Source organism: Mercenaria mercenaria, chromosome 8 (assembly GCF_021730395.1).
Source record: "Mercenaria mercenaria strain notata chromosome 8, MADL_Memer_1, whole genome shotgun sequence".
Classification (NCBI taxonomy): domain Eukaryota; kingdom Metazoa; phylum Mollusca; class Bivalvia; order Venerida; family Veneridae; genus Mercenaria; species Mercenaria mercenaria.
This window is the reverse complement of record NC_069368.1, coordinates 42264757-42288787: the sequence shown is the minus strand read 5'-3', so window position 1 is coordinate 42288787 and position 24031 is coordinate 42264757. Positions and strand designations below refer to the sequence as shown.

The following is a 24031-nucleotide window of genomic DNA, read 5'->3' as shown; positions in this document are numbered from 1 at the left end:
GTTGCTGACTATAACATGATCTAGCATCTTGCAGCACATCCAGGATATGGAGATTGGTCATGGTAGCATCATGGCGAGCACCCTTTTTGAAGATGGCTGTAACATTATCATGCCGTCAGTCATCAGGAACTGATCCACTCTGCACCGAGGACTGGTGTTCAAGATCATGGTAAGTATCGGAGCAAGTTCAGTTGCACATTCCCTCAATAGTGGTGTAGTATGACATCAGGACCAGACGCTTTCCGAGGATTGGTGTTGCGCAGGAGCTTCTTGATCCCTTCAGTGGTGACCGCAATCTCATCTGTCACAGGTAGAGGATACCAGATCGACTTAGTACACCATCAAGGTTCTCATTTGTGAATACAGACATGCATTGTCTGTTCAGTATGTCAGCCATATCCTTTGACACTGGTCATTATCAAGTTATTGATATAGTTGAAGTATGATTGACCCTCAAGTTTTTGACTCAGTACTGTATCACGTGTTGTTTTCAGGTGTAAGAATGTGCACTTTCATATTGTTTATTGTTACATATCCGGGCTCTCTAAGATTTTGAATTATTCATGTGATCACAGTTTTGTATTTTTGTTCTCCATACTGAGTGTTTTCTTGGTCTAGATGAGATAGTATGGATGTTCAGACTTTGAAGGACGCTAATTGTCAATATCACAATTATGAAGTTAACTACCACTGTAAGTTTTCTGTTGAATAAGTAGTTAACAACATTGACAATTTATGCAATTAAAGCGTATATGCGAAGGACACAATAATTATGTAAAAACTGTATCAGTAGTCCAACAACAAAGAGTTTTTATTATCAAATATATTTTATAGGAAAGAAATCTTTTCGTAAGCTCAGTTCAGATTATACGAGTTTAAAAGCTACTACTATAGGGGTTTTCAAATACATTTTAATCTTTACTTTATAAGCACTAAGGTTAAAGTGTTACCCTGTTTGTGAAAAGTCTAAATCTGAAAATAATACAACAGAAATATTTTAGGATGTATATAACTATTTACAGACTTTAATGGTATAGTATGAATTTGTCATTTATAACTTCCATTCTCTTCTGTATTTCTTTCTGGAATCCAGTGTAGACATTCCTTAATCCATATCGTATGTTGGTTTCATCAAGTCCAGTAAAGTATGTATTAGAGTAAATACAGTGTAAATTACTGTATAATGTAAATTCCGTTTCAAAATTCCAGAAAAAAATACCTACTATTTTTGAAAATATGAAGTTTACAAAAAATCTGACATTTCATGTCTAGTCAACCACTGCTTTAAAGCATTGAAATAAAGAAAAATTGTAAAAAAATAAGTTCAAAGATAAGTGTGTGAGTTCAGGATTACATTTTGTATACGAAAACATAAATGTGGTAATATTAAAGAAGAAATAATTATGATTTGGACAATAGTGATTACTTAGTTAATAAAACTCATTTCTGTTTTCATTCAAGTGGAATATTATCAAGTACCTCCAGTTGCTTCAATGTGAATAGATTTGTAGACAAAGCCCAATGACCATCTCCTTGTCAAGGTGTACCACCTGGTTTAGAGGAGGTTTGAACAGGACTGGTCAGGCTGAACATCACTCTGATATGTCAGATTAAATACGAATTTTGATAGCTGCTACCCCAATTGAGTCAGCACAGTTCCTATGATGTAATGATCTTACCAGTAGGACAGTTTGTAATTCCGACAATATCATTAGATAGTATCTCAATGAGGATTGCACAAATAATTTGGGTTTATTTTCCATAATATGTTTTATACTAAGTCTTGTAAGTGAAACAAATCTCTATATGTACTTTAACGTATCTACTAAAACTTGTTTGAAAAGTGTGATAGCTATTCGGTACATATAAATCTGCTTAGGCTGTATAAGTATATTTTTAACCTGTTTAGCTAATGTGACAACGTATGAATTATATTCTTTATTTCATTAATTTAGGTCACTAGACCACCTAGAAAATTTACAATGAAAATATATATCTAACTATACACCCAAATAGAAAGTATATTAAGGGGTTAAGGCCTGACGGACTCATTTTGTCAGCTCCATATATTTTTTTGGCAACTGAGAAGATTGTTATGAAAATGGCATTAATTTTTAACCTCATCAAAATGACATGTAGATGACTAGGCTTAAGTTAAAGGTCACCCTTGGCGATCATCGATTCGTTTCTGGTCTGTATTTACAAACTGCTAGGAAGATTTTCGTAAAACTAGTACAAATAATTTAACTCATGCAAGCGATCTGCAGTGCGTGCAAAACCATATCACTAAGTCCAAGCTAATAGTCACACATAATGGTCAGTGGTCAATAGTCTTAGCCTAACTTTATGCCTGCTTAATTTATTTTTAACCACCTGAAAGATTTCCAAAAATAGCATTCATTGTTTACCACCTTAAAACATCTTACAGAGCATAAGTTTAAGGTCAAGGTAACACATATAGGTCAAAAAATGAAATAGCTTAAACTTGTGTTCGTCCCATTTCTTAAGCAATGGAAAGGATTTCTTATGAAATAAGCAGCAGTTGTATACCTTATCCACAATGTCATGACATGCAGAGTGTACAATTCAGGTCATAATGTCTGGGGTGTAACACTTACAGGTCAAAAGATCAGCTAGCATAAATTGGTACCCGCCTCGTATCTTCTTAACCACTCCAAGGTCTATGTCACACTTGGAGTTCAATATTCAGAATATAAGTTCAAATTCATGTCCACTCATATCTTCTAAACTGCTGGGCATCATACTAGCATCAATTATTTACCTAATCAAGGCAAACTGCAGGGTGCACAGTTCAAGGTCACAGGCCACAATGGCGGTCAAAGGTCGATTAGCTGAACTTTGTGTCAGCTTTTTTTCATTAAACTTCGCATCCGTTGTTTACCACACAAAGATAACATAACATATTACCCTCCCGGAACAAGAAGTTTTAGGTCAAGGACACACTTAGAGGTTAAAGATAAAATAGTTCCATATCTTCTTAACCAGTGATAGGTTTTTGTAAAATTGACGTCATTTGTTGACGTTGTTATTTGTGTCATGGAATGTAAAAATGGGGCTTATGGACCAAAAAAATCATTTTTGACTTTTCTTTATTTCTGAATTCTATAACATTTTGTGAAAAATTCCTGAAAATTTGAGGGTCAAATCTCAAAAAATGGTGAAGTTACATTGGATTTTATGTTGATGACCACTTTTAGACATATGCCAATCTGCACCGATTTTGAGGCATTTTTCTTGCTTTCAGATAAGTATACTAAATACACTTTTGTAAATAGAAAATAAAAAACAGAAGCAAATTACTGTGTTCAATTTCTTTATTTCATGTCAAAGCAACATTTTGGTAAAAAAAGCGGAGTACAGCAGACAAATATTTTCATTTCTGTTGCCTAGCAACCAGGTGACATTTCAATTTTCTTACTTTTTAAGCTAAATATATTAATAATTAAAGTGAACTTATGTCAAAAATGATGTTGTTTTTTTTTCAAAAAGAGTAATAACCTATTTAAACAGACTTGAAATTCTCAGTGCAAAATATAGACTATTTTTGAAGAAATAACGATTTTAATACATAAACAATGTGCAAAATATCTTGTCTGCAAACTGGCTATTTTTACAAAATTTACTGCACCTAGTAAGATTAACCTTCAGTGTTTTATAAGCCCGTAACAAGGTGCTTACTTTGCAAACATGGTTGTGTGAAATAAAGCTATGATAATAAAGCACAAATGTGCTTATAAAACAGCAACCTCAATATTTCTGTTGCTTAGCAACAATGGAATATGTCACAATTTCCATGTTTTTTCGGTTTTTAGACTTGAAATTTGAATGAAACATTTCCATTCATCTAAAGTTCAAATTAAAAAGTTAACAAAATATATAAACAAACAGTCTTGAAAATTTCAGGTCAATCTGTTGAAAACTTTTAGAGATAAACAGACATCTTACAGGATGGTTCATGTTATCTTTTTTATACCAATTTGAATTCCTGACAGAACATTGCTAGCATATATTGACATTAATTCAAAATACTTCTACATGTTTCAATGAAGGCATACTGTTAAATATGTGGTTGTAAAATACACATGTATGGTTGAAGCAAAGAATTATCAATGAACATTTTTCATAACTTTAATGTTTCTTCCTGTTGCCTAGCAACCAGAGAATATTTTATCTCTTATTCTTGAAATACAACATGTCTACCTTTGAATGCTGATAAAAACGCCTTTTAATACAAAATAAATCTGCTTCCAATATCTAAACAATGTCTTAGGAAACAGACTTGAAATTTCCAGTGCAAACTATTAAGTGGTTTTGAAGAAATAAACATTTTTATGTATAGATGATGTGCAAAATATCTTGTCTGCAAACAGGCACTTTTTTCAAAAATGATTGCACCTAATAATATTAACCTTTAGTGTTTTATAAGCTCATAAGAAGGTGCTTACTTTGCAAACATGGTTGTATGAAATAAAGCTATGATAATAAACTACAAATGTAGTTATAAAACAGCAACCTCAATATTTCTGTTGCTTAGCAACAATGGAATATGTCACAATTTCCATGTTTTTTAGGTTTTTAGACTTGAAATTTGAATGAAACATTTCCATTCATCTAAAGTTCAAATTAAAAAGTTAACAAAATATATAAACAAACAGTCTTGAAAATTTCAGGTCAATCTGTTGAAAACTTTTAGAGATAAACAGACATCTTACAGGATGGTTCATGTTATCTTTTTTATACCAATTTGAATTCCTGACAGAACATTGCTAGCATATATTGACATTAATTCAAAATACTTCTACATGTTTCAATGAAGGCATACTGTTAAATATGTGGTTGTAAAATATACATGTATGGTTGAAGCAAAGAATTATCAATGAACATTTTTCATAACTTTAATGTTTCTTCCTGTTGCCTAGCAACCAGAGAATATTTTATCTCTTATTCTTGAAATACAACATGTCTACCTTTGAATGCTGATAAAAACGCCTTTTAATACAAAATAAATCTGCTTCCAATATCTAAACAATGTCTTAGGAAACAGACTTGAAATTTCCAATGCAAACTATTAAGTGGTTTTGAAGAAATAAACATTTTTATGTATAGATGATGTGCAAAATATCTTGTCTGCAAACAGGCACTTTTTTCAAAAATGATTGCACCTAATAATATTAACCTTTAGTGTTTTATAAGCTCATAACAAGGTGCTTACTTTGCAAACATGGTTGTATGAAATAAAGCTATGATAATAAACTACAAATGTAGTTATAAAACAGCAACCTCAATATTTCTGTTGCTTAGCAACAATGGAATATGTCACAATTTCCATGTTTTTTAGGTTTTTAGACTTGAAATTTGACTGAAACATTTCCATTCATTTAAAGATCAAATTCAAAAGTTAACAAAATATATAAACAAACAGTCTTGAAAATTTCAGGTCAATCTGTTGAAAACTTTTAGAGATAAACAGACATCTTACAGGATGGTTCATGTTATCTTTTTTATACCAATTTGAATTCCTGACAGAACATTGCTAGCATATATTGACATTAATTCAAAATACTTCTACATGTTTCAATGAAGGCATACTGTTAAATATGTGGCTGTAAAATATACATGCATGGTTGAAGCAAAGAATTATCAATGAACATTTTTCATAACTTCACTGTTTCTTCCTGTTGCCTAGCAACCAGAGAATATTTCATCTCTTCTTCTTGAAATACAACAATTCTACCCTTGAATGCTGATAAAATTGCCTTGTAAAACCAAAATCTAAACAATGTCTTAATAAACCGACTTGAAGATTTCAATTTGAAATAAAATGGTATTTTGACGACACAATAACTTCTTAAACAAAGTACATTACATAAAATTGCAACTTCACACCCATTTTAAGGATTTGCAAAATAAACGAACTTGAAAAAACTGAATAAACTGATTAAATAGCCAAAGGAGTATCTCATGAAGCGATTTCAAAATTTTTAAGACAATATGAAAAGCAGCCTTTTGAGTGACATCCGGGTTTTAGATATCCATGATATTATAAATCATACTAATGACAGAATTTTTCGTAGATTTTTTTGCTCTCGAAAAGACATTAATTTGGCACATTTCTTCAGCCTTCAATAAATAGATAATAATATTCACTTAAAATTGTCGTTTTGAGATATGCAACAAGAGGACCATGATGGTCCTGAATCGCTCACCTCTTCCCACATGACCCAGTTTTGAGTATGACGTCGTTTTTTCTATTATCTGACATAGTGACCTAGTTTTTGAGCTCATGTGACCAAGTTTTGAACTTGACCTAGATATTATCAAGATAAAAATTCTGACCAATTTTCATGAAGATCCGTTGAAAAATATGGTCTCTAGAGAGGTCACAAGGTTTTTCTATTATTTGACCTACTGACCTAGTTTTTCAAGGCACGTGACCCAGTTTCGAACTTGACCTAGATATCATCAAGTTGAACGTTCTGACCAATTTTCATGAAGATCTTGTGAAATATATGGCCTCTAGAGAGGTCACAAGGTTTTTCTATTTTTTGACCTACTGACCTAGTTTTTGAAGGCACGTGACCCAGTTTCGAATTTGACCTAGATATCGTCAAGGTGAACATTCTGACCAATTTTCATGAAGATCTTACGAAATATATGGCCTCTAGAGAGGTCACAAGGTTTTTCTATTTTTAGACCTACTGACCTAGTTTTTGACGGCACGTGACCCAGTTTCGAACTTGACCTAGATATCATCAAGATGAACATTCTGACCAACTTTCATAAAGATCCCATGAAAAAGGTGACCTCTAGAGTGGTCACAAGTAAAAGTTTACTGACGGACGGACACCACGCGATCACAAAAGCTCACCTTGTCACTTTGTGACAGGTGAGCTAAAAATAATTCAAGCAAATAAATGTTAACATACACATTTACATTACTTATAAAATATTTCTTGTTGCCTAGAAAGCAGAGAGTATTTCTGTATTTCTTTTTGATTTTCAAGACTAACATTGTGACTGAGAAATTAACACATGCATTGAAATTTGAAACAATGTCTACAAAACATAATCTTTAAAATTTCTGTTCAAAGTAGAGTACAGTTTCTATGACTTCAAGTACAGCACACCTAAGAACTTGTGATAAATATTGCCCATTCTCAAAAGTAACTAAAATTCTATTGTCTAACAACAAATATGTATTCCAATTTTTTTTTTCATAATTATATGTGTATTGATCATTCATATAGATACTATGCTTTTGAAGCATTAAGTGAATATGGCATCTAGCTCATGGCAAAGGAATTTTCCTATGTTGGAAAATGAAGTCTCATGTCAATAAATTATTCCTTCTCTTACCACCGACTTTTACATCACAATCTGTATCAAGTTTAATTTCTATTTTTGGAACACACGGTTTCGGGCAAACAACATCTTTTGCAAGATCAGATTTAAAGAACTGACCAATTTGTTCATACAAATACCACTGACGGGCTGCATTCAAACCTGGAAAAGCTTTTACTACAGGCATTGCATTTTTCTCAGGCACTTGCTTCAGTATATTTACCCTAACTTCTTCAGAATCGAAATATTCCTTGCAATATACAACACCCGGTTCAACTGAACTACAAAAGAAATGATGGTATTTGGACAATTGTTTAACAGGTTTAAAATACTGTTCAAGAAATGGCTTCCAGCTGTAAAAAGCAACAGGTTTGTCAGGATCATCAACTAATTGTGGAACATTGTGACAACCTCTTGATGACTCTCTCACAGTGCCAGCCACTTGGGTCATTGTTTCTGCATTGGAATCTCTCCACTTCACTTTCCACACACCGAAATGCCAATCTGGAGCGAATTTCGTGTGACCTGCCACCAACATACTCAATGCAATAGTCTCATGTAGTCCTGAAAATTAAAATGTCTTGGTAATATTCAACTAACAAAACTGTTATCAGTATTTTAGAGTAAAATGAGCAGGGTCATGAGAAAAACATCATTAACATTTTGTGACAAGTATGGATTGAGATAACATGTGCATCAATACTGGTTGTAAATCCAAGTGTTTGTTTTCTAATGATGCAACTTATGTCATACTTGTCTTTAGATGACAGTCAGATATAATCATGTACTTTCCTACCAGTTGCAAAGGTACAATTAAGAAATAATTTATTGAAAAAGACTGCTTTAGCACTATTTATGCACAATGGAAGGTTATACATCAGACTTAATAATTTCATAAAGGCAAAGCTGAGTGAAATTATTTGTGCCACATATTGTTCAATTGTTCTATGAATTTGATGAATCTTTACTAAAATACAACATGAGAAATTGTTTTGCCTAATATAACCATTATGTAGTACAAATGTATCTGTATCATAGATCTGTCTACAGAACCTATAAATTAATGATTATCAACTGGTACCATGCCATCTTTCAATTGAAACTTATATTCAGTAAGTCTGGAAAAATATGCTGAAAAAAACTTTCTTTTACATCACATCAGAATAATGGCAACACCTTTCTGAAGCCATTTAGTACTGTTTATATGAACAATTAATTATAATCACTCTGAATATCTGAGCAGGTATCGTAAGCTACTCAATTCACTTTCACACAGAATCTATGAATGCAGAAAACAGATACATGGCCTCAGTACCTTTTCCATCATTCTTTTTTTGAAGAAATACTAAAAACGCTGGTACATGCATGCAATACATTTAGTAAATTGTTATACATTATTGACACATTAAACAATAGCTGTCAGCGGACAGCGCGCTCGACTATTCTCAGTGCTTGATAGTATAATATAAGCAATGAGTAAAACTTTAACATAAGCATATTCTAAGTTGAAAAGGGGCCATAATTCAGTCAAAATGCTCGATAGAGATGCCTCCACCTTTCAACTGACTGGGATCATGATGGTAAACAAGTATACAAAATATCAAAGCAATATCTCAATGAACTTTGAAAATATTTGGGGTGGTACGCAAACTTTAACATTTATTCTAAGTCGAAAAGGGGCCATAATTCAGTCAAAAAGCTTGACAGAGTTGCCTCCTCCTTTAGACAGACTGGGGTCATGATGGTTAACAAGTATGCAAAATATGAAAGCAATATCTCAATGGACTTTGAAAATATTTGGGGTGGTACCCCAACTTTAACATTTGTGTGACGCTCATACCGACACGGAGCGAGAAGGATAGCTCTGCTATTCTTCGAATAGTCGAGCTAAAAACAAGTAAAGAAAGTTGTTTGTTTTAGCCTAAAAAATCTTACCAATTAAAGTGCGCCATACTGCATACCAAATGACACAGTTGTTTTTGTTCTGTCCAGCTGCATTATCAAAATGTATCTAATAAAAACAAAAAATAAAAATTAACAAATTAAATCAAACGCAAAACGAAAGGAAAGATATACATTTTCTCAAATGTGGTGCATTTTCTCAAATGCGGTGTATGTTTTGCTTACTATCAAACTTTTGTAAGTAGATACATTTTTACAAAAGAGTAAAAGTATGATTATTGTTCTTTTGTACTTCTGATAGAATATAACTAAATCTGAGTTTTATCATTCAAAAACAGATGAAGCACATAAATATCAAAATGACTGCATTTTTACTGAAACAATGTATTAATAAAATCTTTAAAAAAGATAATAAAAGAATAATAGCAGACTCGGTTTGATTGAGTCTGTTCATGAGAGATAATGTAATGTGCAACACCTCTCGAGCCCCTAGCACTGGCTTAAGTGGAACTCTATTACACACATGTTGAATAGACTCCATGATCCCAAAGGACCAGAAAATATAACAACACTGAAACCATATTTAACCAGCAGATGTTTACATCTGTTGTTCTCTCTATATTGTCCCATTTGCCAACAGGTGTCGCTTCTTCATAATAGTAAACTTACAGCCCAAAATAAAACATAAAGAGTTATTACATATATAGTTATAGCATAATACAACCTGTGCATGTTTCTCTCCTATGCCATAGAACTGCAAATAGTGGTGAGCCATGGACGTCACACTTTCTGCTCCTTTCCCAGTGCACTGACTTTCATCAATTAAATAAAAAGTCTGTTTGCCTGCAAGAAATATAAAAGGCAAAAACAATAATGATATTTACATAATACATGTTCATACTGTATTTAAGTATTAAGAGGGGGCCTCCGTGACCGAGTGGTTAAGGTCGCTGACTTCAAATAACTTGCCCCTCATCGATGTGGGTTCGAGCCTCACTCGGGGTGTTGAATTCTTCATGTGAGGAAGCCATCCAGCTGGCTTACGGAAGGTCGGTGGTTCTACCCAGGTGCCCGCTCGTGATGAAATAATGCACGGATGGGCACCTGGGGTCTTCCTCCACCATTAAAGCTGGAAAGTCGCCATATGACCTATCATGTGTCGGTGCGACGTTAAATCCAAAAAAAAAAAAAAAGTATTAAGATGCAAATTTTCTACAATATCTTTTAATTTAGACAATGCTGTTTACAGTTTATAGGCAAGTTCATAAAACTATTAAAGAATGAACAGTAAACACTTGGGATCAGACTGCATGGATGTGCAGGCTCATCTTGATATACACTGACTGCAATTCAGACATCTAATGTACATTCACTTTCACAACATTGGAAGTGCATTACTGACTTGCTGTAAGAAATCCCACAAAACTTTCTAGAGTTTCTCTCAAATCTCATAGCACAATACTTCCAGATAAAACAGAGTACAAAATGTGAGAATAATAATTCTAAACCTTTACCCTCCTAAATTTCTACTTTTAACAACTCTATCTTTTAATTTGTATATTACCTTTATAGTTCATGGAGGTATTCATTGATAATTTACTAACCTATGACGAACAGACTTCAGTGCTGATCATGATCAAACTGCACAGATGTGCAAGCAGACAAAAGCACTCTACTATGCTAGAGTTTAATACAGTATTGAAGCATGAATGCTCTTAGATTTTAGTTAAAGGAATTGTTTATTCTAATACCTGATCCTTCTGCACATACACCAAACACATGGCACTTCCTTGGAGTACGGAAATAAATCGGCCCAACCTGTTGAGAATGATGCGGATAATGCACCTGCTGTGCATAATCCCATGAATAATGATACTCAACATCCAGAGTGCATGGTGGACTGCCTGAAACATGACAAAATAATTTCTTTAAATTTATAAGCAGGTTTCATAATACTGTATTATTTAGTGATTAATATAAGTTGTATTAACTTTACAACCTGTGTAAAATGAGTAAGTTTAATCCAACATGTTTAGCAAGAAAAGTACTACAATTCATTTTATGCTAATAAAATTTTATGGAATACAGTCAGTGAGATATATTCCATATCACTCACTGTATATCATAGCTTTGGTGATCTACTTGTACACTGAGTATGAATTTGAATTCATTTCCTTAAAAAAGGATGAAAATTGTAAATGCACTTTGTTTTTTATAGTATATTTCCTGATTCAAATTATTTTACTTAATGTGAATTTCATAACATAATACAGTGAGAAGTAAAATAAAATGAAACTTTATTTCTTGTGCGTGTTTACTTTAATGTCGCAACATGTCTGACATCATGTCCGTTTAGCAATGTTGGGCGGTTAAAACCGCCCCTGCTTTTAACCGGTTAAAACCGCCCCGGTCAATACTCCCTGAAGTGGTCAATACTGGTCGATTGATCAATACTGGTAAATTAGTCAATACTGACTGTTTAGATATTTTGCAGTTTATGAACAATTAAATAACGACTGTTTAAGAGCATTTGGGGCTTGATTAAGGTGAATGCAGGCATTATTATTTAGGTAGTTAAATCAACCTAATCAATACTCCCAACTTGGCCAGAAGTGGTATATTGGTCAATACTGGTTGATACTGGTCATTGAACATTTTCTGTTAGATCAGATTACAAAATATATCATTTTTCTACAAACAATTGTCACAATAAGTGGAAAAACTGCTAATTTAAATGAACTTAATTTGTAGAAAGTATTTCATAAACTGTAGCAATAAGTGTCTGATTCACAAGAGATAAATCTAATTATTTTTACATATTTTACTGGTATAAATAATTTAATGAAAAATTGATGTGAACACCTGGACCCTTTCATGGAAGTGGTTTACTTGTGTTTTGAAAGCAATTGTCACATTGCCTAACTGAACCCATGTCTTACAATATACAATAGATATGTTGCTGGCCTGTTTATCTAATCACTAATTAGCTGTCATGATCAATAATCCCACTGCTTGAACATGGACCCAATTCCACATAGTAAAACCAATAAGAAAATTTAGATAAATATAGTTTCGTATTTGTCAGCGACTCATTAGTAATTTTTCTATCAACTAGAATTTATTGTTCATACAGCAGCTATACCACTTTCCTCGTTTATAGTCGGTGAATTGAGCAACCTGTGTTATATGATTGTATCCGTAAACCGCATGTAGTGCCGCACAATAAACTAAATAATATTTTGACGCAGTCTACTTTCGCTTTTGAATATCCGGTAATCTAGTCCAAACTTTTATTTTTTTGTTTACTGGTATTTTTATTTATTGAGAAGGTCGAGCAAACACTCGTGTTGTTGATACTAGTCATTTTACTCATTTTTAATTGAATAAATTTGAAAAAAAAAACAGTATGATTCGTCATGTTTTTGTTCATTAAACAACTGGTACAATATATCGCAGTATATTGCAATATCCACATACAATATTGCAATATATCGCAATACCAATTTTCGTGGCAATACCCACCCCTACTATATATACTTAATGACTTTGTACATGTACTTAAAAAATTGAAAAATAAAAACTTTAGTCTATATTATATCACACCTTCCATTGGATTAGTATTTATATATAACTGCTTGCTTTCTTCTGTCTGTTGTCTGTAGTGAGTTCTCTGACCTTGCGCCCTTTGTATATGCTCACCATAATTTTTCAAAGTATCCTGTTTTTCTGCCTCTGTCAGTTTTCCAGATTGACTGAGAGTGAAACTGTATTTTTGACACTGGTGGCATAAATCAGTAGCGGGCTTTGAAATAGTAATGTGTGGGCAAAGATCACTCCATGTATTTCTAAATGTCTTCAAACAGACTGAACGGCACCCACTTTCACCTGCACTTTCATTATAAAGGTTGTGTATATCAATAACCTTACGGTCTGATGGCAAAAGAAGAACTGTCTTCTGGGGCACATTTGGTAAGCGACCAGGTAACGGTAACGCATTTTCTGTAGCATATTCTGTTATGAACTTTTTTATTTGATTTCTATCTTCAAAAGTCAAACTATGTGGAGATGGTTTGTTTTTATTCCCATGTACACGAGGAACAATACCTATTTCATCTAGAGATTTTGATATATTTCCTAGAGTGTTTTTTGAAATATAGTGTGCAAAACAAAATAATGACCTACACACTCGCAAACCCATAAAATAATACTCTTGGGAGGCTCTTTCCCGCACTTTTGATTTTTTTCCGGTAGCCTGAATATTTGCACCTGTATGCCGGTGAGAAAACAGAAGGGACTTCACTACAAGATCTCTTTCCTCTGTAGTCATTTCCATACATCTCTGACGGTACCCAATTAATTCATCAAAATTGACAACTTTGGAGCAAGCAGTACCGTTATGAAATTCCCTACAACCACATGTATCATTCCGAAATTTCAAAACTTTATCATCCTCAAGTTGGTCAATGGGTCTCTTTTCCTGTTGCACAAGATCATTTTCAATTTCATTATCTACATCTAAGTCAGAGCTATCATCATAATACGCATCATATAAATAACCATCATCTCCAACATCTGAAGCATTATCACTATCTTGGGCATTAAAAAAGGACACAGGTTGTTCATGTTCAACACTTTCATTTGGACATTCTGGATATAAAATATCAACTAAGTGAAGTTCATCATTAAACTCAGGGTCATGGTCAGAAAACTCATACGGAATAGTACTAGCTTGTGACAGTTCGATCTGGCTCATTTTAGAAGGTTAATTGATCACATTTTATTGATTTTTATTGCGGCCACAACCTGGTTGCTATAAACAAATCGTTGCTACATCCTCAGTATCAAAGTCTCATTACTTCCGGGTTCAATGACCTAGACAAAAATGATAATTTTCTCATAATATTAGAAAGAAATTCATACTTACACAACTCTGATGCGTTGTTTACATATCCAGCTTCAACATTAATTACACGAAACCGTCAGGGAATCGTCCAAACTAATATAAATAGAAGCATTTTACCGCATAATTGATGTCAAATTTACACCGTTTTTGAAATGACGTAATAGGTCACTCAGAATAATCAATATCTTGTGAAAATTCAGTTGTCACCGGTTGTATACCACGAAAAGAGAGCCGTTGAAGAGTTTAGTAGGTCTCACATGATTTAAAAGTATCGACAAATTTTTCTTTGAAAGTTTACAAATGATTTTTTCTAAGCTAACACGTCGAATCGCTTACCAAAAAAAAGACGTAAACAAATCTCGCATTTTCTCGATAACGACGTCAACGTCCATAAGCCCCAAAATAATATTCCACGACACATTTGATCTCTGCATGTCGCCTGGCTTCGTGTTCACAAAATAGTTTCAGTCTCAGCTGAGTTTGATAATGACACATTTTATAGGTCATTTGTATCTAAATTCTAGTAAAATGTTTAAAACTAAATTTTAAGTTAAGAGCTATTTTCAAGTGGCTATTCAGTATTAATGGTCAGTCTCAGTAGGAATTTAAACTTGAAGTTTTAGTAACATTGACACTAAAATTTCAAGCTCAGAATCAGCTGAGACCGAAAATGTTGTGTGAACTCGTGGCCAGACAACATGCAGGTCATAACGTGCAAGGTCAAAGTCACACTTAAAAAGTTAAAGATCAGATAGCTTTATTTTATGTCCTTGCATGGTGTGTAAAGCTTTTCTACAGACAAAGGTTGGAATTGTGTTATGGGTCACTTAGTCCAAGATCAGTGTTACTAAAAATAAAACTGTATTCCAGTTAAGAATGAGATAACTAATCTGCATAATTGGAAAATTCCGCAGTGGTGCATTGAGTTAAGGGTTTAGCCTATTGTACCTTTTGTAATGTAGAACTTTTGGAAGGCGGCGGAAGGTTAGTGGTTCTAATCCCAGTCGGAAAATTATATTTTTCTTTATAAAATTAGCCTTTTGGATGCCATAGGTTCAAGGTCACATTTACTAATAAATAGAAAACACCGCTTTGGTCACCTAAAAAAAACAACAAAAAAAAAAAAAAAAAAAAACAGCGTGATTTTCAGTTTATAACTTAGTTAGGATTGGCATACTGTCAACAACCTTGGTATATTTGCAACCTTTTATAAAGAACCGGCTTTTGATCATCTTTAGAATCACTGACAGAATCACTGAAAATGAATATAGAAAAATGGTTTCTGCTTAATGTTGGATTCCAGTACAAGAACTCAAATGGCTAGTTCTTGTTAAATCCGTTAGATTGACCTGCTAACATACCACACAACAGAGTTGGTCACTGAAATATTGATAAGGGTTACGTTTTCAACCAGTTATGAAAGTAGCCAGTTTTGTTGGGCAACTTATATCTATGAATATTCTTGTAGGTGCAGTGTCTCAAATCATAGAACAAGTCTTGATTTAGATTTTTTAAAAGCAAAATCTTGGAATTAATACATGTACATTAAATTGGCGGAAGATAGAAAAGAGCAGCTCTCATTTTGGGAGCATAGTTTGGAATCATTACATATAGGAGACATTAATAATTCGAGTACATTTTAAGAATAGCAAAGAATGATGCCGGTAGGTAATGTTTTGCTGGGTATGAGGTTGATACTAAAAAGGAGTTGTACATGCATGATACTTGGATCCAGATAAGGCTGTTAAGTCCTCCACGTAGGGAGATTTTGTGTTTGTGCTGTATACAGTGTAAGTATCGTTAGTTGATGTGTGGAGTTGTCAAAGAGGACGATACTGACGTGTGTAGTATTGCTGGTAAGGGCTCAATTAAACAAGTTTTACAAACTTTGATAGTTTAAATACTTAGTTTTTTTTTCAGTGAATTCCATTTATTTACAAGTCGAATGGTTGTTCAGGAATGAAAATGTCAGACCTGATTATTTGTTTAAGATAGTCGCGAGAGATGACTGGGGTATTTCCACAGTAACCTTCTTGGAAATAATCATGAATGTTTGTGTGTTTGTTTGTTTGTTCGTTTTTGGTTTAACGCCGTTTTCAACAGTATTTCAATCATGCAACGGCGGGCAGTTAACCTAACCAGTGTTCCTGGAATCTGTACCAGTACAAACCTGTTCTCCGCAAGTAATTGCCAACTTCCCCACATGAATTATCAGAGGTTGATGACGAATGATTTCAGACACAATATCTTTTATCCAATCGTCAAGGAGAACATACGCCCCGCCCAGGGATCGAACTCGCGACCCCGCGATCCGTAGACCAACGATCTCCCTACTGAGCTAAGCGGGCGAGCAATCATGAATGTATGGGGTTGTTTAGACACTGACTATTTTGCCAATGACTATAACGCCAAGTTATTCTGTTTTTATTCAAGATTTTGGTGTTGAAATACTTTTTGCTAGATGCTTTCAACGTATGACGGGGGTTGAGGGAACGACTTATTCGTCTATTATTTTGATTCCTAGGGGTTTGGCAAAACTGGAAACATGTCGGACTGCAGGAATGTTTATTAGTTGTTCCGGAATTGAAATGGCAAAGATTTGGCCGTTGATTTCTTTAAAAGACGGACGTTTTAAATTACATATTCTTTCTCACAAAAAGAAGTTCAAATAACAAAAGGGAGGTAAATGTGAAATTTATACTGGATTTGAGTTTATACAGATATCCCCCTTGTTCTGACAATAATAAGTTCTCACTTTTTATTACGTTAATTATAATTATGTTTATGTTTAAAGAGTTTTCTTATATTACCGCTGAAGAATATACATGTTTATTAATGGTTCAGAATAAAATCTGAATTGTAATTTCGTTTTACAGGATGGTATTGTTATAAAATAATAGTTGGTATACAATTCATTAATTGATTTTTTTGTTTACCACTGTTCTTTCTAAGGTGTAAAATAAATCTGATTGATCTGAATCATTCGGACAAGGGCACAGAAAATTGAACACATACATATCTTTCGTTAAGCTTTCCGTTTTATATTTTTGGACGCTTTAGCAAATATCATTTGCATTCTTTAAGGGCAGGGATCGCTACACCTGCTTATAATAATGGTTTACCAGACAGGTTATTTATCAACATTGATCTGAATTTGAATAAGGCCTTTTAATTTCAGCCGGTCAGTAACTCTCACTGCTATATAAAAATATTAAGTATTTGGTTGTGTTTCAGTCTGGGTTCTCAAGGGAAATTTTCTTATTCCTTGCTGTGAAATAGAAGGGGGAAGATAGAAATGTCATTTATACATCTGTGTGTCCATCTACGTGTTTCTCCCCAACACACATATCCAAAAGCAAAGCTTCTCATACGTCTTGATATCGTCTTTAAGTATCCAGTCGGCTGCACTCTGTCCACATTACTCATCCCCAGACCCCATCCTCACTTTTAGTGCCATCCAATTTTTTTTCGGGGGTGGGGGACTTGAAGTAGCCTTTGTCCGCCTGTCTGTTTGTTCAAATTTGTGCGTTTGATATCTTAAAATCATCAAACCTGAGCGGATGGTCATTCAGCATGTGAAGTTGTGCACCTTGTGCTTTAATTGGGGTATGATACAGCCACATAAGAGTTATGGCAATTGATTTAGTAAACATATGCATAAAATGGACTCCATCATGTAGACTCATGTGGGGAAGTAGTCAAGGGCATGCAGAGTATAAAAAACTGCACTGGACGAATTCCAGGAACACAATAATACATTAATAAAGTTGAAAAATTACTTCAGATCCATTCCAGATTATCAAGCAAACAGAAAAATAAATAGATTGTTTTGTACATTGAAGACCCAAGTTTGGTTAGCTGAAATGATTTAGGTTACCTTAACTACCAATGTATGATTGAGTTTCCAACATAAAGTATTGTTTTATAGAATTTATTTAAATGTTTGATAGAGTTTTTACCAAAATTATTTGTTTATTAAAAGTAAAAGTATTACTGAAGTAGCCAGGCTGTTGAGTTTTCAAGGTATGAATGAGTTTTTAACATAAAGAGAATTGTTCTGTAGACTAGTAGATGAGTAAACAGATCACCCTGATGCTGTACCTCACTGTCAAGGTACGATTCAGTTTAAGTTCAGTTTAGAGAATAGTTCTATACATAGGAGAATCTTGACTGCTTTAACATTAAACTTCACTGTCAGGGTACCATCAGCATTGATAGTGTTCTTCTGTTGACTATAGTATCTATTTTGCATTTCAGGAAAGGTTTTCTTTCCTTGCTTTTCAGGGGTGTCTGCCTCTCAGAGGTGAGCAGCTTGGTCACCATGTTTATCACCAACCTCATGCCTATATGCATCAATAATCTGCTTAATAATCATTAAGACAAAGATAATGCAGAAAATGCAGCCTTTGTAGTGTTAACTAGTGTTTAATATGAATTACAAGACAAACATGCTGACCAAGGTTTGTGAAGACCAAGTAAAAAATGTGGCCTCCAATATTCACAAAGATCTCAATGATTTGACTTAGTGACCTGTTATTTGTTAAGCTCAGATGACCATGTATTGAACTTGACCAACATTTTCTCAAAGCTATCGACATTCTGATTAGGTTTAATAAAGATCAGATAAAATGTGACTTCTAGAATGCTAACCGCGTTTTTCATCATTTATTCTGACCTAGAAAACTAATTTCAAACTTGACATAGATTATATACAGACAATCATGAAAATGTCGTGTGAAGATCAGCAAAATATGTGGTCTCTATAGTATGGTGGTTGGTTTCTGCCATTTCCTGTGTTCGTGTCGGCGAGGCAAAATGTCGACGTAACGAAAACACGAAAGGTCGAAATAATGCTTATTTGTCGTGTGTTCGCCTTTCGACTTTCGAGGCGAATACACGAAGTAACAAAACATTGAAGGCGAAATAATAATATTTCAGAGGCGATCATACGAACCTTTGTATCTTTCACTTTTTTGTGTCGGCGGGTATTAAAACTTCGTGTTGTCGCCCTTCTTTTGTCGTGTCTTCGTGTATTCGCCTCGAAAGGCAAAAGTTCCTGTGTCCGCCTATGAATTTTTGTTACTTCGCCTTCAATGTTTCGCGTCGTCGAGTGTTCGCATCGAAAGTCGAAAGACGAACTCACGACAAATAAGCAGTTTTCGACCTTTCGTGTTTTCTTGTCCTCGACATTTCTATCCGCCAACACGAACAAATAAGCATTATTTTGACCTTTCGTGTTTTCGTTACTTCGACATCTCGCCGACTTGAAGATTTGACCGAGTAATATTGTTTTTTTTTCGCCCCAGATGACCTAGTTTCTAAATTGATTTTAATTGTATGAAGGCAATAAATATACCAAGGTTTCATATAGGTCCGGTAGAAAACGTGGCCTCTACAGAGTTAACAAAGTTTTCTTTTCCGTGAAGTGACCAAGTTTCCCCGCCCCCCACCATTGGATGATCTAATTTCCCACTTGAACTAGATCACAAGATAAACATACTGACCAAAAGTTACGAAAAAGAAAAAAGAAAATATGACCTCCGTGCAGATTTCTTTTTATGATTTGACCTACAGACATTTTTTTCACATCAAATGATCCCCTAGTTTCAGACTTGAGCCAACTATATTTTGACAATCATCTTGGCTATATTTCTCTATAATAAGGTAGAAAATATGAAGACAAGAGTGTTAACAAGGGTTTTCGATGATTTATCAAGTGACTAAGCTTTCGATCCTAGAGTATCAATTTTCATACTTGACCCAGATATTTCAGAACAACATTCGGACTAAGTGTACTAAAGACCAAGCGGAAACTAGTTTTCTTTTGTTAGCACATCTGAACTTTGTTCAATGTGAGCTTATGTATAGGCAGATGGTCTTGCATCAATTGTCAACATTTTTACTTAACTATATTCTCCAAAACTGCTTGTTAGAATTACATCGAACTTAGCATGTGGCATGTTAGCAAGGTCCTATATAGAATTTGTTCAGTGGGAGCACTTGCAAAAGGGGCAACTATAGATAAAAAGATCTTTAAACGATTTCTTCTGATGAATTGCTTGATAGACTTCCATCAGACTTAGTCATAAGGTCATCTGCCAAATTTGTTAAAATGGGAGCTCCTGGGGTCCGTTCTAGGGACCAATACAGCTAACATAGAAATACATTTAAACAATTTCTTATATTCCGATTGATGGCTTTTATCAAACAAAAACACTTAATATTTTTTTCCTATCTAAATGAACACCTTAAGTCTATAGTTAAACAATAACATTATAGATCACAGATTTAAAAATCTTTTTCATACCGATATCATGGTTAGTAGTCTTTGTAGTTTCGGGGGATGTTTCCTGAACCGAAATTCTTTTCCTTACTTGTGAACAAACTTGTTCAACTATGAAAACACTTTTGCAATATAGTGTAGAGATCGCACCAACGGTTGATACCGTATGAGCGAGTTGTAAAACTCAGTTTAGTAACATCGAAGTTGAATGACATCGTAGATCGACTTTGTTGTGATTTTTTTCTGTTTAGTTATGTAGATCTCCTGAAATTAGTGATAACACTATTACTTGTATCTGAATATTATAAGGGTCTGGTCGTCTGGTCTACATTTTGTCGATGTTGTTCGGGCGTTGTACGTCACACCCGACAAATGTCTTGTCCAGGTAGTCGACAAAATGCTGTCCACATATTCTCTGTTACTCAAATAACTATATTGTCTAATGCTGATTCAATATGAGATATTTGATTGCAGCATATTTTGAATTTCAGCGTTATTCCAGGTCCACGATCTTTTCTTAATTTCTGACTATGATCATAGCACTGCCAATATTTTGTGCACAACCTTGAAGTTTCTCACAAATTGCGTGACAAGTGTCGATAAATACTTCCGATGTTTGCTTTATTTGTGTAATTATGTTTTCTTGTGAACGGTATTACAGCTAACTTGGGGAATTGTCAGTGTTCTTTTATTTTTATGGACTGCGCTAGCGATATATAAACATTCTTTATCACATGCCTGGCGTCACGGGAGCAAAATAAAGCCATTACATATATTTTACACTTCTGTAATAACATTTTTACATTGACATCGTAATAGGAGACGTCGGTCGAACTGACTTTATCTATAATAAGTAAGGAAAGAAAAAAAGTTCGAAGTTTCAGAAGAAAATCAAACATGTGATAAAAAGGATATTACATTTGTATCTTTCCGCATTGCATTTATTACACTTATTAAATAAAAATGATATTTATTTTATCATTCGACTCCTTTGACAAATTTAATATGAAAATAAATTGATGTAATATCCTCTTTTTATGAGACACAATGTTTAAATTGATACTGCGGTTGTTTACAGAATAAATAAGTGAGATAAATCTTATTTGATAGAGAATGTCAATCGTCCTTTAATGTTATGCAGCGGGTATGGAATTTTCTAAAAGATAAACTGAAGGTCAATGTATTTGTATTTTATATATTTTGTATTTGACACGTTTTGAAACGGCGTTGTTTGACCAATACAGAGTTTTTCCGTATTTGTCGATATTTTCACAAGAAATACAATATAAGTGTGGACATAAAAGTTTGATAAGTACTGGGTGCGATACATGAACTGCTGTATTCATTGATGAGATTTCTCGAGAAATAATTGCAATAATTATATCGTTTAATGGGAGCTTATGTATCGAGGGCTTTTAATCACAACCATTGAAGTGCTAAGGTCATGGAGAATTCAAAGTGACACATTGAAACAACTCTCGTATGTCCAAAACGAATAGATAGGTTAACTGAATCAGTTAATTGCAGTTCCCTTGAAGCTAGGAATATCTTCTTTGTTCAATTACACCACAATGGTCTGCGCATTTTCAAGAGAAACTAAGTTACTGTTAGTTCCTTATTGAAAATTTCTCGAATAAAATATGTTATTATGTGCTAATTTAAGAAGATAACATTGCACTGTAGATAATAAAACAGGATATGGCGTCCAGTTAGCCAATTGAGTACTTACGTAAAACATTCAGTAAGAAACGGGGTTTCCGTACAAATGTATCAGCATTTATAAATTACTTTATGAATGTTAGAAGAAATAACTAGACTAGACTGTCAGAGATGGATATTTTTTAACTCATCGAAACAGAAATTGTAATCAAGTGCCACTGGTACAGTGATCAAGCATTTCCATAGTTTACATATTAAATGGCGGGGTGGCCAAAAGTCAAAACTTCTTGTCTACGATAATATATAACAGATGGTCATGATAGGCATACATGATGCGTGTTGACAATTTCTCTCTTGCGCAGATGTTCGTATGGATGAGTAATTATTTTAAAATGATAGATGGATATGTTCACTAGCGTGTATCTGTCAGGAGAAAAGCGGAGAAAGCAGACTATAATTATTTCAATATCAGTAAATCAATTGTAGAGCAGTTTTCACATAGACATTCACTTTCCTCTGAAATGAAATCTCAGTAATGAATACAAAATATGTTTAAAAATAATATATATATAGTCTGTTACAGACCATTATTAGATTGTTTAAGTCGATGTCATATGTCAAAACTAACTTTTCCATTTTCTGAAACAAAAGAGAACAAAATTCATTTCTACCAAGTATAAATCGGTCAACGATCCTGAAAAATTCAAAAACATGCTTTGAATCGGGTCTAGGGTTGCACCATTCAAAACTTTATTCGCAATTAAGGTGGGAAAGAGAAAAAATGCTATGCAAGATGACCTATTCTAAAACAAAAATAAAAAATTAAAACTTCCTGTAGCTATAAGAGTTCATCTATTCAATCATTACCTGCAGTTATATGAGGCAACTAAGGTGTAATGAGTTCGTTTGCTTACATTTGTGACTTATTAGAAACTTGTCATCGACTTATACTTAAATATCTGTGGATCTTTGTTTTAATTGTTTCCAAATCTACCATTTCTATATGGATAACATTTCACGTACGATATTGAATACCATCGCATGACGACACGATAGTTGCTGTTGTACAATCATGTGGTCTTGCACACAACTTACAACAACCAAAATACATCGTTACATTAGTTACTTTCTTTTTATATCTTTTGCGCCTTTTTGGTATTACGGCAGACTGTTTTATAGAACCTCACACAAAGAACGCGGTACTTCAGATCTATTTAAGATTTGTTTGGAGTATTCTTAGACTGGTATGACGTGTTATTAAATTATATTGCTCTTTCCTCTCGTTCTAGTTTGGTATCATTTCTGAACGAGGATTTGGCCAAACATTCTTGTTTTGTAATTAAGAAATACAATAAAATTGTAAATGAGTGTAAAAGTAAATTTACAGCTACTTATTTGTTCCTGTATTTGTTGTATGTTTCGAGTCATTACCACGGTTTATCATGTGAAATGGAGATGTTATGTTATAAATGATACTTCTTATTCCTGCTCTTTCCTTGATAAAGGTTCCTGGCTACCCTTTCCGTTTTATGTTATATAATGAATATATATAGGCTTGTATGTTGGTTATGCTACATTCTGTCATTCCAATTTTATGTTTCCCAAAATGTTATGCCCCACTTTTTAATCACTCTTTCCTTTCTACACTCTCTTTTAACCTCATTCCCCTTTGATGCAACTTGAAACTGTTTAGAATGTAAAACATAATAAGAAGGGTTACAAAAATGTTTAGACTGTAATAGGAGTTTTTACTTTTAGTCCACCCAAAAACAAAACAATGAACAAACTTCTGAATTTTTGTTTAAGTCTAACAGGAAACACAGAGATAATTATTCGAAATTAAGTGGCGTATTTCGGAACATTCAAGAGAGAGATTTAAATTGAATATTTAGTTTATTTGCCCAATTTTATTTAAGAGTAGG

The 24031-nt window shown here is 33.8% G+C and overlaps 1 protein-coding gene across 1 annotated transcript; it reads right to left on the bottom strand.

Moving 5' to 3' along the window:
- Positions 1-3317: 3317 nt before the first annotated feature.
- On the bottom strand, positions 3318-14169 carry LOC123530044 (uncharacterized). Its single transcript, XM_053549780.1, has 5 exons — positions 12868-14169; positions 11016-11168; positions 9989-10107; positions 9298-9373; positions 3318-7926 (listed from the first exon to the last, which is right to left on the bottom strand). The coding sequence occupies exons 1-5, from the start codon at positions 14015-14017 to the stop codon at positions 7349-7351; spliced, it is 2076 nt and encodes a 691-aa protein (XP_053405755.1). The 5' UTR covers positions 14018-14169; the 3' UTR covers positions 3318-7348.
- Positions 14170-24031: the final 9862 nt, after the last annotated feature.

Coding starts and splice junctions, on each gene's coding strand:
- LOC123530044 (XM_053549780.1), bottom strand. CDS start 14,017: ATGAGCCAGATCGAACTGTCACAAGCTAGTACTATTCCGTATGAGTTT. Junction 11,169..12,867: donor AAATACTAATCCAATGGAAG/GTGTGATATAAT, acceptor GTCATGTTTCAG/GCAGTCCACCATGCACTCTG. Junction 10,108..11,015: donor TGTATGTGCAGAAGGATCAG/GTATTAGAATAA, acceptor TATTTCTTGCAG/GCAAACAGACTTTTTATTTA.